The following is an 18,436-nucleotide window of genomic DNA, read 5'->3' as shown; positions in this document are numbered from 1 at the left end:
AATTGGAGCACCCTTTCTTGTAGTGCCGAGACACAGGAGTTGCACTCCTACAGGGCAAACAGCACACTGACAATTCCATGTTAATACAAAGAAACAAAACACGATTTGTAACGTTACTTAAGACAAAAGGTTGAACCATCGAAATCCAATAACCACGTTAGCCAAACTTGATTGCGAAAAACTAGTTTACAAATAAACCTGCAAAATAGAGAAAGAATGGAATAGCAACGGAAAAGCCAATAACAACACAAATGCAAAGAACAATAAGGGATAGTGGGGTAAGAACGCTTTGATTACACGGTGTGTATAATGATACAAATTTTATTAAATTATACATCATTGAATAAGTGCTTATTCAATGGCACAGAATATTCAGAAGCCAAAAATCCAAATTTTCATTTTTATTCAGAGCTGCCCACTAGTTTCAACCAACTTAACCTCAATACCAAACAAGTTAAAAATATTTTCGAGTGACTGATACCGAAAATGAATCAAAAACAGTACGATGGTTGAAGAGTGTAGGAGCTAGGGAAGTTAGCTGAAACTACTGCTGAAGAAAAGCAAAAGTAGAGAAAGATGGGAAATGAACACGTACCTACCTAAGCTATTATATAAGTTTCAATTAAACTTAAAAAATATGTTTATGCAAGTGAATGATGTATTTTAATGCTGTGTATTATTTATTTTATGTAATTAATAATAATTTATCTTTTTTTAATTTATTTATTCACGTTGGAACCCTTAACAAACTGAAAAAACGACTGGAACCGGAACCCAAAATTATTGAAGTCACAGAACCGGTACCTACCGGAACCCTTACAAAATAATTCTATCTAAATAGTGCGGAACTGGAAACCATATTTCCTATGGGTTCCAACCCCTGCGCATGGCACACATATATATAGATTCACAATAGAAGAATTTATGTTTAGCACGGCACAAATTTAAAGGAATGACCGTCAAATATATAAATTAAACTTCAGGTTAGGGCATATGTATAGGCACAGACAGGTAATCAAAACATAACTCATAAATTGATCAAAAGATTTACAACAGTTTCAACTAATGAAAGTTAACAGGCATTTTCCATACACGTGATGCAGCATTGAGGTTAAATCATGTCAATCTCAAAAACAATAGGTAAGTATAATAAGTAGAGGACGGATTTCATGCTTTTATGTATTACGTAAATAGTGCATATTTTGCATTTTTGGGGTTTTTGTGCATATTTAAGAAAGATTAGCATTTTATTAACTTTTTAGACCATTTTTATTACAAGACAAGTTTCCAGTGGTAGTAATTACAACAATTATATTTTTATTTATAAATTATGAAGATATACAAATAATAATAATCAAATAAAATAAAAATTATAAAATAGAAACAGAACAAAAGAGAACAATAAAATTAGAAAAAAAATAAAAAGAAAAAAAACAAAAAGCAAAAGAAAAGAATAAAAAACTAAATGAAATACAAAATATGGCGCCCAAATTTATCAAATTATAAAACGTCGGCGGTGTTCAATTCAGCATTAATTTTTCAAGTTTAACAAATGAGATGACGAATGTTGGCCGAGGAAAATGTTGAATTAAAGAAATTTCAATGATTTTTGGGCATTATTTAATTTTCCATGCATATATTCATGCTTTTTTGCCATATTTTTTGTGCATATTTATGTGCATTTTTAGCGTGTTTTCATGCATAGGTATAAGTCCGGTCCCTAATAATAAGGTTTAAAATTATTTAATAAAATTTAAATGTTATACAAAACACAAATAATAATAATAATAGTCATTTATGGGATAACGTACAAAAGAAACAATACATAATTCTAGTGAATATTAAACTAAATTTATTACGCTATACCAAAAGGGCGAAGTTCAGATATGTAGTGCAAACTACAATCTGTTCTACCACTTAACCCTAAAATAAATGATAAAGAAATGCACTTGCGTTATAATAACACAAAAAAACAACAACCTTAAAGTATATATATGATCTCCTCTTGACGATAGTTTAAATTTAAACCAAGATGGTTCAGATTGCTGTAAGAAGCATTTCGTGCTCTCGAGGCGCCCCAGGGTCTGTATTTCTTGATAGACCTGTCAAATCTTATTTTTTCAATGAAGTTTAAGCGCACTTTATTTCTCAATGGGAATCGATAGATTTTCTATTCATGAACAAATGTTTAAAAATCCCAAAAATCCATCGTGAGCTAAATGCAAGATCATGAAATATCGTGCCCGCCTCTTGAAATTTTTAAAAATTAACGATTTTCTTAATTCTTGGAACTGTGTTTTTTTTATTTGTACAGAAATTTAAACCTACCTAATAACATATAGAGTATTTACTCTATGCTATTAAGCACAAACAAATTTCTTTTCATTAACTTTTCAATCAATCTTTATTAGACGCCAGCTAGCAAATTTTATTACAAAATAAACTAAAATAGTTATTTGTTTCATTAGTACAAAAAATGTCAGTTTTCGGGACGAGGAAGATAGTTGCTGGACGACGCGTTAGCGGAGTCCAGCAACCTTCCGAGTCTCGAAAACGCATTTTTTGTACGAATAAAACATAAAATTTTTTCTCCAACCCCCTTTACTTTAAATTATATTCGAATTTAGATTCAGTTCACAGTTTCACTACTAGTTTGAGAACTTCTGCTTTCTTGTCCTCACGTGTCATGCCACTGTAGTATTTAGGTTAACTTATAACCTATTCGTTCCTACTTCTCACCTCTCGCGACTTTGTAGGGACCAAATCTAAGGTAGCATGTTCTGCCGTTTTTATAATCTCTGGCGGAGTGCTATCCATGTCGCTATCAGTTTCAGACGTTTCAGTCTATTGTATACAAAATTAATATTGTTATATTTTGTATTGAAATAAAAAACTTACCATACAGTTTTTTAATTAAAATTAATTGCAATTAACTTTTTCAAATTTTGAATTCAAAATGACAGATAATAGTGCAATGTGTCTTAAGTAGATGGCGTTACGCGCGACGGCCGGTTGTATACGTATTAAAATTACGTTCACCGAATATGTAAATTACGTTACACATGGTTTAAATAAAAATAGCGAGCGTAAATCATTTTCATTACATGTAGATACGTATAGGTAACAGCATTATTTGTATTGAATATGCAAAAATATTTGATTTGTACGTATAGAAATATCTTACAACCTGCAATGTAAAACGATGTCAATGTGACATATCTCCGTGATAGTAATTTTTTAATTGGCCAACTTTCAAGGTCAATTTCTTTTTGGTACTAGGACCAAAAGTATCCACTTTTTGTACAGTTGCCATGGTGATAGCGATTAATCCGCAAAACGTCAATTTTACGTATCGAACACTGTCACAAAATAGCGTCTTATTCAGGTGGTTGGAGAAAAATGTATTTTTTCCCATCTTTGCTTTCAAATCCGCACATTTTCCACTTCTTAACTCCAACCTCATTTTTATACTTCTCCGTGTCATTTTCACCTCCGCTCCGTACAGTTCCATAGTAGGTAGGTACAACTTACTTATAGCATGTGTCTTCTTCTTCCTCTCCGCCTATGCTACATTTTCTTTCTAACTTGTTTCAATTTCGCTTTCCCTCTATTCATTCCGCGTCTAATTCTCTATATTGGTTTAATATTTCCACCCCACAAATATTTTGGTATACCTAACCACCAGGGGTTGGAACCCATATGAAATACAGGTTCCCGTTCCGCACTTTTTAGGTAGAATTATTTTTTAAGGATTCCGGTTCTGTGGTTTCAGTAATTTTCGGTTCCGGTCCCAGTTCCAGTTTTTTTTCGGTTTTTAAGGGTTCTAACATAAATACTTACCTAAATAAAATTATTATTAAAAAATATAAATTATTACATATTAATTATAGAAAATAAATAATAGACAAAATTAAAGTGTGTAGGTATATCATTCTTTTGCATAAATATATTTATTATTTGGCTTAATTGGAACTCAATTTTAACTTACGCATTCGTTTCACTTTTGTCAACTGATGCCTTTGTTTTTCTACTTTCCTTTTTTTCGCAGCAGTAAGTAGTTTCAACTACTTATTGCTTTCCTCATGCATTCTTCAATCCTCTTATAGCTACCTACTGTATTTGATTCAGTTTCGCTCACTCTAAAATATTCTATATTTGTAGAAATTAGTGAGCAGCTCTGAATTAGAGAGAATTTGGAGTTTTGGCTTTTGAAATTTCTTGCAAGTTGCAAATTCTACAACTTTTAACGTAGTTCATAAAGCAACATTTTATTTTTGGCCATTAAGTGGATAAAGGATCAGTCACCGGCGACAAGGAATTCGATCGGATATGATCAAAGAGTACCCACTCTTTGATATTATGACGTGTGCTTTCCAGAAAGTAAGATACCTATGCTGACTCTAGAATTCTCTATACATGCTATTCGTTTGCTACCTATATTTAGCAAATTGAATAATATTAATGTACGTATCTACTCTACCTACAAGACAGAGAGAACCGAAACATACCGATTCTTTAGCACTATAATAATAACGGTACCTGTATCGGTTCCGGTTATCATAACTTCTTAAATAACGGTTCCGGTTCCAAGTAGGTAAAGCGCTTATGAATGCAATCTGTTCCGGTTCCGGTACCGGTTCTTTTCGGTTTCGGTTCCAACCCCTGCTAACCACTCGTTATTAGCTCTTTAGTCTTTATTAATTACTACCTCATGCGTGCTCTATCTTTACAATCTGTTGTTGTATTTGTGTATCCAGATCCATTTTTACCAGCTCATTTTCTATCTTTTTTCCTACTCCTCTCCTCCTTCCGACCTTAGCCTCCCGTATCTATCTTCGCAATATTTTCCTCTTTGTATTCTTCCTATACATTCCTTTTGCGTTCATACTGCACAAATTGACTTAAAAACACACAAATAAACATATTGGGCGCGGTCTGTGTCTGTGTATCGTGTTCATGGTGCGTACCGCGTGCCGCGAAATTTAAGCGGACGTGCATAAATTGTAGTTTAAAAAAATAACGCAAGCGGCCATGTTTTTTTAAATGGTGGCTTTAGCTCGCTTCCGATTTTGTGGGATTTGTAAAGTTGCATTCTATGGTACACGACTCACGACCTATTGTTTTCAACAAAAAAATAAATGTTCGCAAAGACTTCACAATTGACCTATATTTTTTGCAAATTTGCGCTAAATGCGCGGTCAACTCTCAGGGAAGTGGGCGTGGTTCACCTTAAAACGGCGAATGTTATTCTTGAACACGTGACTTATAGGGAATGAACCATATATATAAGAACTAGAGTCATTGAGTTAGAAAACTAATGGAGGGAATCAAATGCTTGGCCAGACGTAGACCACGGGACGTTGAGATAAAAGGCCTAAACTCCGTACAATCTGCGCATGCGAAAGAAACGTCAAAGTTGCAATGTTATTAATTAAAATGTAGGTTAGGTTATTGTTTTCATCACAAGCTGGTATCTGTTATAATGAATAAACATATTCGTAAATCGTAATGTACATTTAAACTCACAGACTTTTGACGTTGTTATGCCAAGAGCCATGTTTCGCTGCGGCAGTATAAAATTCGAAAAGGACAGTATAAGCCCCATGTTCACAAATCGTAACCCAAGACATTTCAAATACCTACGAATCGCTAATAAACCGGACGGCTACTACGGTGATAAAACTGGAACGCTCCTACTGGCATAAATATACAAATTTGCTTTCCTACCGCCTCCAATAAGACAGCCCGATTGTAGATGACAACCGACACAAACAGGCCGTCACGTAACTTCATTGTTCGTGCATTACATCAACGGACCCGACACTCACCGCTAGCACGAAGGAATGGGCCATCAAAACCAGGCTGTATAAGACCATGCATCAAGTCGTTGGCGTACGTGAACGTCACACGGTCACGTCCCTGCATTCAATTTAATGTGTGCTACTTTTAGGTTTCAGTTCTTCGTACAAAGATACCTTGCAAGCGGTCCGACAGAGTTTATGTGCGATTGCAAACCCGAACACAACGGCAGTAAGGTCACAAAGTTTCTAACGTGCTCCAAGATTTCAATTTGAAATTGTCTGAACCGGAATAGTCAAGAGAGCCGTGGACGAGAGAAAGATTACCAAACCCGTGGGATATAATCTGACTTGACAGATAATGTGAATCGATCTTAAATTGTGGACCTATTAGGTAAATAGCTGCATAATTTACAATAAAGTTTTATTTGTACTTGTGCTTCCATAGTTTCTGTAAAGAGAAGGCTGAGTATTGGGTCGCTGCAATGAAGTGATAGAAAGCCCTACGTTCAGTCTGTCGAGATGCTTCCCTGTTTCTAACTCAAAGGTTCTTCCAAAGAAGGTGCTTATTACTAATTTCTAGATTGCATGAAAAACCGTTTATTTGATTTTTTAAGAAGAAGTTAATGGGTTTCAAGAACAATAAATTTGATAAATATGTAAACTTTTTATTGCTTACCAATATTTTAAACATTAAATAATAATAAATTACACAATAATAAAAAGGGCACCTTAGTTATAGTGAATTGGCAATTTCAAATTGAAATCTTGGAGCACATTAGAAACTTTGCGACCTTACTGACGTTGTGTTCGGGTTTGCAATCGCACATAAACTCTGTCGGACCGCTTGCAAGGCATCTTTGTACTAAGAACTGAAACCTACAAGTAGCAAACATTAAATTGAATGCAGGGACGTTCACGTACGCCAACGACTTGGTGCATGGTCTTATACAGCCGGGTTTTGAGGGGCCATTCCTTCGTGCTAGCGGTGAGTGTCGGGTCCATTGATGTAATGCACAAACAATAAAGTTACGTGACGGCCTGTTTGTGTCAGTTGTCATCTACAATCTGGCTGTCTTATTGGAGGCGGTAGGAAAGCAAATTTGTATATTTATGCCAGTAGGAGCGTTCCAGTTTTATCACCGTAGTAGCCGTCCGGTTTATTAGCGATTCGTAGGTATTTGAAATGTCTTGGGTTACGATTTGTGAACATGGGGCTTATACTGTCCTTTTCGGATTTTATACTGCCGCAGCGAAACATGGCTCTTGGTATAACAACGTCAAAAGTCTGTGAGTTTAAATGTACATTACGATTTACGAATATATTTGTTCATTATAACAGCCTGTGATGAAAACAATAACCCAACCTACATTTTAATGAATAACATTGCAACTTTGACGTTTCTTTCGCATGCGCAGATTGTACGGAGTTTAGGCCTTTTATCTCAACGTGACCACGGGAACCAAAAGTGGCTTCTAGCTGTGATTAAAGTACCACACCACTTCCGTTATCATTAGCGTCTCACTTCAGTGGCGTAGAGATATAATTTTCTTTCCACTAATAGGAATAATAACAAAAAAAAAGTATAGAAGGAGTAAAATATATATGCTCTTGGTAAAGTAAACAAAATAGACAAGGATGGGAAAGTATGCGGATTTAATATAATCATTGATTACAAATCTAAATATACATGTGCGTTCCAGTAGTATAATTAAGGCCAGTTTACTATAACCACTACAACTTGACAACTCCCATTAAATTCACTGTGTTGATCAATAGCTACAATTGACTGGTTGGTCTCAGGTTCATTACAACGGCAGAGAGATTCAATAATAATTTATTGTTTAATTGGTCTCAAAATGTATCCGCACTCGTAAAAAAACTTGCACCTGATATCCATATTATAAACTCACACGTTTAGCTGTAAAAACAAGTTTTGATAGTACCTACTGCATATTTGATGAATTTTCCGGTGCAACCTTTGGTAGAAATCACAGTCAATGAAGCGTTGTGAGCACAAAAGCAAATTTCGAGACCTGTTCTTGAGATATATTTACAAATGTTAGGTAACCATTTTGCTCGAAGTACTGGTTCGTTTGGAAAACTAAGAAACATAAACTAGGTACCTACAACCTCGCCTACAACATGATAAATGACATGTCTTACCGATGAAAGGAAATGCCCTGTTTCTTCCCTTTATGAGAAATTTTGCATGCTACGCAGCTAATCATTCTCAATTCACAAAATTGCGTGTGATAAAAACACTATGCGGCAGTTAGATATTTATATAAACCAGAGCACAAACCGATCCGAAATTATTAGGTACTTTAAAATGGCAAATTTAATAAAATTTGAATTTGGTGGAAAACTGACAGTGACAGGACCCGCGTTTTCGTATGTCAAATAATGTCGGCCAAAATGTACCTTCACGGGAAACTATCCACGCGAGTGGCCTCTGTCTGTGGCAACTTCCGTCTACAAAAATTCTTACCCCCTCTACCATTATATTCCCTATTAGTTTTATGACTAGAGTCTATTATAGACGCATTGAATTTTAAATTCAATGATAGACGTTATAAACCCATCGCGGGAGTTTATTTTCTCTTACGTAAAAGGCGGGGAGAATACGACACTCACCGGTTTAAGGTGGCCACGCCTACTTCCCAGAGAAGTTCTCCTCCCAGAAATTCAAGAAAAGGGACGCGAGAGTGAAGGCGAGCTAGTATCCCGGGAACTCCTTTTGCAGAAATTCAAAAATATGACCCAGACAGGTTTTCCCTTTTTCTAACCACTAACCAGTCCCGCGGTTGCCAACTCTCAAAAATGTGTGTATCATGTAAGTTATATATACAGGGTGCAACCTCTCAAATTTAAATCTAACAAAAACATTACTCTTGAGGTTCGAGTAACTTTTAGACAGTCATGATTCTAATACCTACAGTAAGTATAAACGAAAGCAATTAATCACAAAGAAAATCAATTTAACTACTATTATACATTATTCTTAATGATAAAACCCTTGAGTAACTAGGCCAATAATTTCAAAAGATGGAATCATTTTATTTTATTATAGTTTTGTGTAAAAGGATACTCCCGTCATGCTATCGGGACGTTTGCATAGAATACAAATTAATGTAACCTACCAAAGTAGACGTATTTAACAATCAAGATTAGTACCTACTAATACAGTATGTAGAAATAATGACAATATATTCACATACAAAAATTTACAATAATTTATAACGCAAATCACAACTTAAATAATAATGTTAAGTATATACAACCGACAAGAGCTTCACTTACTCAGAAAAAAATTCAAACCGTTTGATTCTTGTAAAATTTAAAAAATCTTATTCTATACTTAAATATACTTGAATATTATCTACGAATTTTAAAACCCTTAGTACCGTCTGGACCTTTTGGAAGTCTAACGACACTATCTACCTCGCATCGTACTGGTTTACTTTGTATACTGCATATGACTTTTTCCTCTACTCCGTCCGAGTTTTGTGCTTCACCTAATATTCTGAGCCGAGCTTGAGCGTATTCTTCTTCGCGCTGTTGTAAGGTTTTTTTGGGTTGTTGTACTTTGCCATCACTCGTTAGGGTGTTTCTAATAGGTCTCTTAAGTATTTTCACCGTCGGTTCAGGAGGCACATATTGAGATCGTAAGGCATCATCACCTGTTAAAATGATATTGATTGGGGTTCCGTTTGTTCCATTAAAGCATCTAAAAACTACATGTTTATTTGCTGTACACATTTTGAGCCTACTTACACGTTATTTTCTATATCTATCCTATTCGAAGACACCAGTGTCTGCAGTTTCTCATCGAAAACCTGAAAAAAGGAAGCAGATACCGTTCACCTAAACTCTAATCTTAATAAAAACAAACAAAAAAGTTTAATTAGAAAATTGATTACATCAGTGCCGTCGATATCTTCCCAGCTTTCAATGTCTATATCTGCTTTGTTAGCCATATTCTTTTTGATTTTTGACGCATAATTTTAGGTTAATTTATTTCAATTGGATACGGTAACGTTTAATTAAAATTGCAAAACGTAAGTCGACCGATTGGCAAATCCGTTTTATTTTCATTTTAAAACTTAAACGAGGAAATTATATCACACGAAAGATTTACCAAAATTACGGTATTTGTCATTATAGGAAATGACGTTCGTCTTTTGCACACCGAAATTTTGGTAGTTGGCACGCAACAGAAACAGACGGTCACAAATTACGTGACTGCAAAACTATAACAGTTATCTTATAATTGCAGTCAATGGTTACAGCTGATTAGAACAAAGAGCATAGATAAAAATTGTAAACATGATGACTAATACTAAATCGCAAAGAGAACTCGTTGCTAAATCGGGTTGAACCATTTTAAAATTCCCGGTTGGCGGTTGAACACCTCTCCCCGCCCCACCCGTTTGAAATAGAGCCATCTCTCCGCGACGGACAGATATTAGATTTGAGGATGCCGCGAAAGTTTTATAATTTCAAACTGCTCGCAATGATTATGCAGAGAAAATATTACAAAAACGTACGATACCAGACGCAAGTGCATGTAGAGAGAGAGCTCCACCCCTCCACGGTAAATCAAAAACCACTGATATGTAAAAAAAATCAGTGAAAAAAGGAAAAGGCACCTTAGATCATTTAAACCTCTCGCCAGGAAAGATTGCCGGTCACAGAACACTTGATCCCGGTCTACAATCTATGTTTTTCTAAAGATGTGAGCGACTTCCGGGATAGTATCATCATTGAATTTATAAATTCAATGGTATCGTGTCAATGTTGAACAAAAAGACTTTTCGTTCAACATTGGCACGATCCTATTCCGGAAGTCGCTCGCATCTTAAGAAAAACATAGATTGTAGATCGACACAAGGTGTGCTGTGATCGGCAATCTTTCCTGGCGAGTTATATAACGGGTTTTCCAATAAGAGGTGCTATTTTGAGTAGCACCGAGATCTTGTGATATGACACCTTGCAACTTCTTCCTTTGGGGCCACGTGAAAGACAAGGTCTACGCCAACAGCCCAGCATCGATTCAAGACCTCAAAGAAGGAATTCGTGAGGCTATCGAGGACATAGGGCAGCCACATTGCGATTTGGTTATGGAAAATTTCATGAAAATGATATGGTCCTGTAGGCGTGGTCATTTAGCTGATGTTATTTTACATTATTAACGGCATACCTTCCTCTTTATAATGTAATTAATAACCGATCATTTATCTTAAAAAATGGAATTTTCTTTGAATATCAAAATAACATCTCTTATTGGAAAACCCTTTACAATGATCTAAGGAAGGCACCCACCGGGTGATTCTTTAAAAGTGATGATCATTTGAATTTCGTGCGTAAGGTTCTAGCTTTTTTTTGCATTATTAAATTGGTGGTATGAATTTCGTTAGTAATTTTTTCCGTCATACCTGCCATTTAAGTAACCAGTGTTGCCATTTTGAATAATTGTCATAGTCGATACACTGAAATATGTATGTGCCGAATATTCATGCTACCATTGACACCATACTGCCAGCGAATTACTTGAAAAGTAGTCAAAAATTGGTTCCAGTAATACTGGGCGTGGGCATACAATCATAATTTCCGACAACTACACCTAGCAGTGTTGTGATATATCTAGATATCTACTTGTAGCTAGATATAGTAAACTAGATAAACCTGTCGCCAGGAAAGATTGCCGGTCACAGAAGACCTGATCCCGGTCTACAATCTGTGTTTTTCTATGTGAGCGACTTCCGGGATAGTATTGTGTCAATATTGAACGAAAAGACTTTTCAACTACACTTCTTTCACATTTGTAAAAAAAAAACATTCCGAAGTCCCTTACATAAAGTACATAAAATACATTGTTAATTAGCCAAACCTTCTCCTGTCCAAAAGGCATCTGAAGGGCCTGGATACAGTTACCTTAAACTAGAGTTGTATTTCGAGATGAATGCCACTAAGTATCTTTATCACTTCAGCTTCGACCTGAGAGAATGTTTGGAATTAAAAGTGAAAAAATCGCAATATTAAAACGATTCATCAAATAAAGGCAGATTAAGGAAAATGTGAAATTACAGCCAGAAATTCGGGAAAATTCTAAAACATTTGAAATACATATTCCAAAATTAAAAACTTAATAATCTGTCGCTCTCAAAATAAGTACCTACACGGGGAGATTTTAATTTAAAAAGGTAGTTCTCTTTTCATGAATAATATTCAAAAAAGTATCAAGTGGTTCAAGAAAATTCAGATTCCAGAAGACTAAAGAGTTCAAAAAAGTACAAGGGGTTTTATTAAAAAAATTAGATTATATCTGATAACTTTTTGACTCCAGATACTTATATTGAAAACCGCATATTATTTAACAATCATAAGCTTCTGTATAGATACATAGGGCCATTTTGAAATTGACATTTTTTAAACTTTTCCTCATCTTATAAGTGAACAAAAATTTAAAATTTGAATTTTATTTATATATAAGTCTCCTGTCTGTTACAGTGTATACTATATACATCATCTTTAAATACATACCTATTCTATATGAGTGTCTTTGAAATACAGTAGGTACCTGCATATTTTTGGTATGGGTGTTCATCTTCTGAAAATACATTAACCCATTTTAAACAATTGCAATAAAATATTTCCGTAATACAATTTTAACTGTTGGTTACAACACAAATACAAATACAAGAAAGACATAAGAAATTATATGGATACTCATTACTAGAGTGCGGATAAAAATGCATTTATTTTTATAAAATAAGCGCTTATTATATGCATCAAAACGGGCAAAAAAGCTAAAAAAAGGCAAAGTAAGCAAACAAATGCACAATCAACCATCCACACAAAAAAAACCTGTATTCCTCAATAAAACATGATTATGATGAAACTAACTCTAATTATCGGAAAAACAATTAACAATTATGGATTTCTCCAAATTTGCAATTAAAAATTTTGCCTTCGGTCCGATAAAATATTTTTATAGACGGAAAAGCTTCTCTCGACATCTGCAGAGGTAATTGGTGCAAATTTAAAGAATTTAAAGTTTAATGGTGCTGTAGTATGTGCTTCTAAATCTTCAACGAAATTTCCGTTTAGCCTTTTGGAGATTTTCGAAAGAATATGAAAACCAGAATTTTTTGTTAGCACGTCCTCTAATTTCTTCTGAACTATATCGGCTATTAGACCGTTTATCTTATTTGTGTCTCTTTGAAAATCTACGATTTTAATTGATTCGTCAAGTGGCAAATTTGGGGATTCTAATTTTTTACAGTGCGCTATTCATTAAAAAAATGCAAATCCCAACATTCTTGCCCACATTAAGTTAATATGCGAGATATTATTCTAATCTCAGTGTAGAAATGTAAAAAAAGGCAAGAAAAAGCGTTTAAAGGCATTTAAAGCACCATTGTTAAAAAAAAGCAAAAAAGCCAAAATAAAAATAGCCTCAAACGCTTTCTTTTTTCATGAAACGTGTATATCCAAAACCATTATGTTCTGCATTCAACATTAAGGTGTAGGCAAAATGCCATAAATCCGCACTCTACTCATTACTGATTATCGACCTGCTACGGTAAGTAAATGCCATCAACAGTGAAGTGCTAATTACTACACTTATTCTGTATAAAATCTGATAAATATCTGTATAAAATAACCAAACTGTAACATACCTAACATATTACCTTAGTTTATATTAAAACATAAAATCTATATATGCCTTGATAATTTTTTTATGGTTGTGTAATCAGACTGGGCACATTTTTAATTTCATGGATGTTTTTGTGTGTGAACAAATGTTTTTTGAAATCGAATTTATAGTTGGACGCGTAATCACAATGATCACATTTGAAATCTTTGGAAGGCTTGTGTACCAACAGGTGTCTTTTTAAGTAGAATTTGTTATTGGTTGAGTAATTACACTGGGCACATTTGAAATCCTTGGAAGTTTTGTGTTTGAGCAGATGGTTTCTAAAACTAGATTTATAGTTAGAAGCATAAGCACACTGGGTACATTTCAAATCTTTGGAAACCTTGTGTGTGAACAAATGTTTTTTGAAGTCAGATTTATAGTTGGAAGCATAATCGCAATTAGCACATTTGAAATCCTTAGAAGGGTTGTGCACTAACAAATGTTTTTTTAAATGAGATTTAGTGTTGGATGCGTAATCACACTCGACACATTTGAAATCCTTGGAAGACTTGTGCCCCAGCAGGTGTCTTTTTAAATAGCATTCATTATTGGTTAAGTAATTACAGTGGACACATTTGAAATCTTTGGAAGCCTTGTGTGTAACCAAATGTTTTTTTAAATTGGACTTACAATTGGAAGCATACTCGCACTGGGCACATTTGAAATCCTTAGAAATCTCATGTCTTAACAGATGTCTGTTTAAATAGTATTTGTTAGCGGTTGCATATTCACACTGGGTACACTTGAAATCCTTGTCAATTTTGTGTGTAAGCAAATGTGCTTTTAAACAAGATGTCCTATTGGTCACGTAATCGCACTGGGTACATCCCAGATTTTCTAAAATTTGTGTATGTTGGAAAACAGACTTTGGGTAAGAGGCGTTGTAATTAAACTGATCTTCCTGCACCACTTGGTTTTCCTCTTCCTTCTTCACAAAATAATTTGTACACATTGGCATTGAATCGCCAATTTCCTGCTTAATTGTTTCAGACATCTCATTAGTGTGCCACAGTTTTTCATCAATGAATGCTTTTGTTTCTTCTTCTTGTTTCGGTTCAACTTTAACTTTCACAGACATTCTTTACACAATTTATCACTGCAACAAATTTCTATCAAATGTAAAATGAGAAGGGAAAGGAACGCCAATGAAATCGAATGCTGTGGTTAAAGTAGCGTTTTGATAATAGCAGTAAACAGAATAATAATTTTAGAGGTGTGAACATAGCATTTCTTAAGGCGGGACTTCACCAAACTGGAATAGGCCGGCGGCAGCCGCCGGGACAATCGGCCGGCTTTTGGCGAAGAAAAATTAGAAATAAACATTCTTTCGAGGCTGCTAGCATCGGCCGCTGGCATAATTTTGCTAGAGCGGCAGAGGGCAAGTGTCGGTACATATCAAAGGGATTTCAACAGGCCATCGCGGCCAGGGGCAGGCTCGTGCAAACGTGTGTTTTCAGTCATTTTTGCGTATTTGTGTCGAACGGTTCGTTGTTCACGTGTTATGTTTGTATTTTGATTGATTTTTCCGCTATTTGAGTTTGTATTTTGTTTTTCGCAGCGCAGATTTTTGTTTAAACTGGGCCGCACCTAAAACTTTTGCTACCTCTTATTTTTTTTCTTGATAACAATTTTTAGGGCCTTATACCTCAACAAAAAAATTTCTTCGTCGTCAAACAATCTCGAATGAAGAACAAGAACTCTCTGCAAGCCGACAGATCTGCCCGGTTGGGTGGAGTCGAATTTAAGTCCGCTTGCCGCACCAAGCCGCGGAATGTTGTCCCGATGCCGCCAGGTTAGCCCAGTTTGGTGGAGTCCCGTCTTTAATTATAAAAAAATTGTGGCTATTCTTCCTTATCATCTCGACTCCAGTGGCTGCATTCGGCGCTTTGATATATAGGGTGGGCACATTTTTTCTCCAAAAATAATTCAATAAAGCCGGATTTATAGTTCCGTAGCCGTAAGAACGTAAGAATGGAACCGTAAAATCTTACGTTAAAGAAAATTATACGATTTATAGTTACCGTAGTGGTAAGAGATGAGCTTGCGCATTAGTGCGAAACGAGATCTGTTATTGCATGTCATCTGTCAGTAAGAGTAACGTGCATTTCAAAATAATAATAACCAACAAAGTGTCAATAATTATTATAAATAAACGAAACGAACGTCAGGATAAACTCAACTGTTTGAATTATCCGAGTACTGCCGACGACAAACGCGTTAGCACGATTTACCGTAAGAAATAAGATTTGGGCATTTCCTACGTACCGTAACCGTTCTAACGTAACGTTAACGCGAACTATAAATGTTCACACGCAACAAGTAGGGTTTAATTCCAAACGTTACGGTACGGCGTTGCGGGTACGGAACTATAAATTCAGCTTTAAATTTGTTGCTGAATGTGATGTATTAATTTACCATAGAGATAAAACGCAGAATTGAACACTTACCTATTAGTGCACCTGTTTCTAATCTAAATTACATGCACATACCTATGGCCAATCACATTTCGTAATCTCATGTAGTTGTATAAATAATAATCTTTTGAAAGATAATTGATAAGTAGGTGGTTACACAGTTTTAATCTTTGGAAGTCTTGTATGTGAACAATTATTGCTTAAAATAGGATTTGTAGTTAGCTTCTCTTATATATATGAGTTAGTTGAATGATCACACTGGGCACATTATAAACCAGTGGAAATGGTGTGTTTGCGCAGATGGATTCTAAAACTAGATTTGAAGTTAGAAACATAATCACACTGGCTACATTTGAAATCCTTGTGGGTGAACAAATGTTTTTTCAAATCAGATTTATAGTTCGAAGCATAATCACAATTAGCACATTTGAAATCCTTGGAGGGCTTGTGCACTAACAAATGTTTTGTAAAATTAGATTTACTGTTCGATGCGTAATCGCACTGGGCACATTTGAAATCCTTGGAAGGCTTGTGTACCAAGAGATGTCTTTTTAAATAGAATTCATTATTGGTTAAGTAATCACACTGGGCACATTTGAAATCTTTGGAAGTCGTGTGTGTGACCAAATGTTTTTTAAAATTGGATTTACAGTTGGAAGTATAATCACATTGGGCACATTTGAAATCCTTGGAAATCTCATGTCTTAACAGATGCCGTTTTAAGTAGCATTTGTTACTGGTTGCATATTCACACTGGGTACAACGGAAATCCTTGGAAGTCTTGTGCAACAACAGATGTCTTTTTAAATAGAACTTGTTATTGGTAGCGTAATCACAGTGGGTACATTTTAAATCCTTGATAGGCTTGTGCAATAACAAATGCCTTTTAAAATGAAATTTGTTGTTGGTCGAGTAATCACATTGAATACATTTTAAGTCCTTGGAAATTTTATGCGTTAAAAGATGTGTTTTTAGGCAGAATTTGTTATTAGTTGCGTATTCACACTGGGCACATTGAAAATTCTTGAAAGTATTGTGTGTAAGCAAATGTTTTGTAAAATCGGATTTAAAGTTGGAAGCATAATCACACTTAGAACACTTAAAATCCTTGAAAGTCTTGTGCATTAACAAATGTCTTTTTAAATAGATTGTGTTATTGGTTGAGTAATCACACTGGGCACAATTGAAGTCCTTAGAGGGCTTATGTATTAACAAATGTCTTTTAAAATGAGAGCTATTGTTGGATGCATAATCACAGTGAACACATTTTAAATCCTTGGAGGACTTGTGGACCAACAAATGTCTTTTGAAAAGAAATTTACAGTTCGATGCGTATTCGCACTGGGTACACTTGAAATCCTTAGAAGTCTTGTGCACTTGCAGATGGTTTTTTAAATAGAATTTGTTACTGGTTGAGTAATCACATTGGATACATTTTAAATCTTTCGAAATCTTATGTGTTAAAAGATGCCTTTTTAAAGAGTATTTGTTATTGGATAAATATTCACACTGGTCACATTTCAACTCATTAGGAATGTTGTGTGTTGCCAAATGTGTTTTTATAACGTTTTTTTTATCGGTTGTGTAATCGCACTGGGCAGATCTAAAACGTCCATACATTTGTATGTGCATATTCTCAGTACATGGGAAATCAGAATTTCGGTAAAAGATGTCATCAACAAACTGATCTTTCTGCAGTCCTTCAATATCAACTTCCTGTTTTGTACAGATAATTTCCTGCTTAATTGTTTCAGAGACATCATTAGTAAGCAAAAGTTTCTCATCAATGGATACGTTTATATCTTCTTCTTCTTCTTTCGGTTCAACTTTAACACGCACAGACATTCTTACACTAAACTATCAAACTTGAACTCTACTAAAACTAAATGAACTAAATCTAAAAAAGTAAGAACAAAAATGGATTTAAAAAATGGAGGTTCAAGGTGTAACTAGAACCACGGCATGGCGGTGTATGGAGTAGTGGCTGCGATTGATGGTTTAGGAATATAAATTTATACAAAAATTTTTAAGCTGCGTTCACAACCTCCAATTAACGCTTATAATTAATGAGGGAAATTATTACGTAAACTTTTACACAAAGGAATCATTCGCAATGCAAGAAATGAATGGGTGAAATTAGTGTGCTTAGTGTACATGGATATATGTTAGTGTGATTAGTGCTTGGTTAGTGTATAAATAGTGTCGCCATCTATGTAACACCGAGACAATTGGTTAAAACAACTTTCAACATAACCTGTAGCGCAGCACAAAAATCAGGCGAGGTGCTCATTGTGAATCACGCAGCGCACGAAATACAACCCACGGCCGCCCACGCTTTGTATTCTGTCTGAATTAAGGTCGCTTCACGAACTTTGCTAATACTGAATTGATAAATGACACCTACATGGGGGCAGCCATGATGTGCACTCACTTGGCGCGAAATTCAAATCAACTAATAAACAAGCATAACCTCACGTTTCCTAAATAAATTACTGTGACGCATATCATTTTCCAAGGC

At 35.1% G+C, this 18,436-nt stretch overlaps 2 protein-coding genes and 2 long non-coding RNA genes across 4 annotated transcripts; 1 reads left to right on the top strand and 3 right to left on the bottom strand.

Moving 5' to 3' along the window:
- Window positions 1-5,363: 5,363 nt before the first annotated feature.
- LOC116177797 lies at window positions 5,364-6,462 on the top strand. Its single transcript, XR_004146755.1, has 3 exons — window positions 5,364-5,892; window positions 5,951-6,192; window positions 6,247-6,462. It is a non-coding gene; the product is annotated as an uncharacterized LOC116177797 (long non-coding RNA).
- On the bottom strand, window positions 6,451-7,197 carry LOC116177798. The gene is made up of 2 exons (XR_004146756.1): window positions 6,723-7,197; window positions 6,451-6,677 (listed from the first exon to the last, which is right to left on the bottom strand). It is a non-coding gene; the product is annotated as an uncharacterized LOC116177798 (long non-coding RNA).
- Window positions 7,198-8,981: 1,784 nt separating this feature from the next.
- LOC116177792 (SUZ domain-containing protein 1) lies at window positions 8,982-10,139 on the bottom strand. The gene is made up of 3 exons (XM_031496902.1): window positions 9,723-10,139; window positions 9,577-9,638; window positions 8,982-9,529 (listed from the first exon to the last, which is right to left on the bottom strand). The coding sequence occupies exons 1-3, from the start codon at window positions 9,777-9,779 to the stop codon at window positions 9,178-9,180; spliced, it is 471 nt and encodes a 156-aa protein (XP_031352762.1). The 5' UTR covers window positions 9,780-10,139; the 3' UTR covers window positions 8,982-9,177.
- Window positions 10,140-16,064: 5,925 nt separating this feature from the next.
- On the bottom strand, window positions 16,065-17,872 carry LOC116177776 (zinc finger protein 724-like). Its single transcript, XM_031496884.1, has one exon. It carries the CDS (start codon window positions 17,761-17,763, stop codon window positions 16,186-16,188), a length of 1,578 nt encoding a protein of 525 aa, XP_031352744.1. The 5' UTR covers window positions 17,764-17,872; the 3' UTR covers window positions 16,065-16,185.
- Between the last annotated feature and the right edge of the window lie 564 nt (window positions 17,873-18,436).

This window comes from Photinus pyralis, unplaced genomic scaffold (genome assembly GCF_008802855.1).
Source record: "Photinus pyralis isolate 1611_PpyrPB1 unplaced genomic scaffold, Ppyr1.3 Ppyr1.4_LG8, whole genome shotgun sequence".
Classification (NCBI taxonomy): Eukaryota; Metazoa; Arthropoda; class Insecta; order Coleoptera; family Lampyridae; genus Photinus; species Photinus pyralis.
This window is presented reverse-complemented; position numbering and strand designations above follow the sequence as displayed.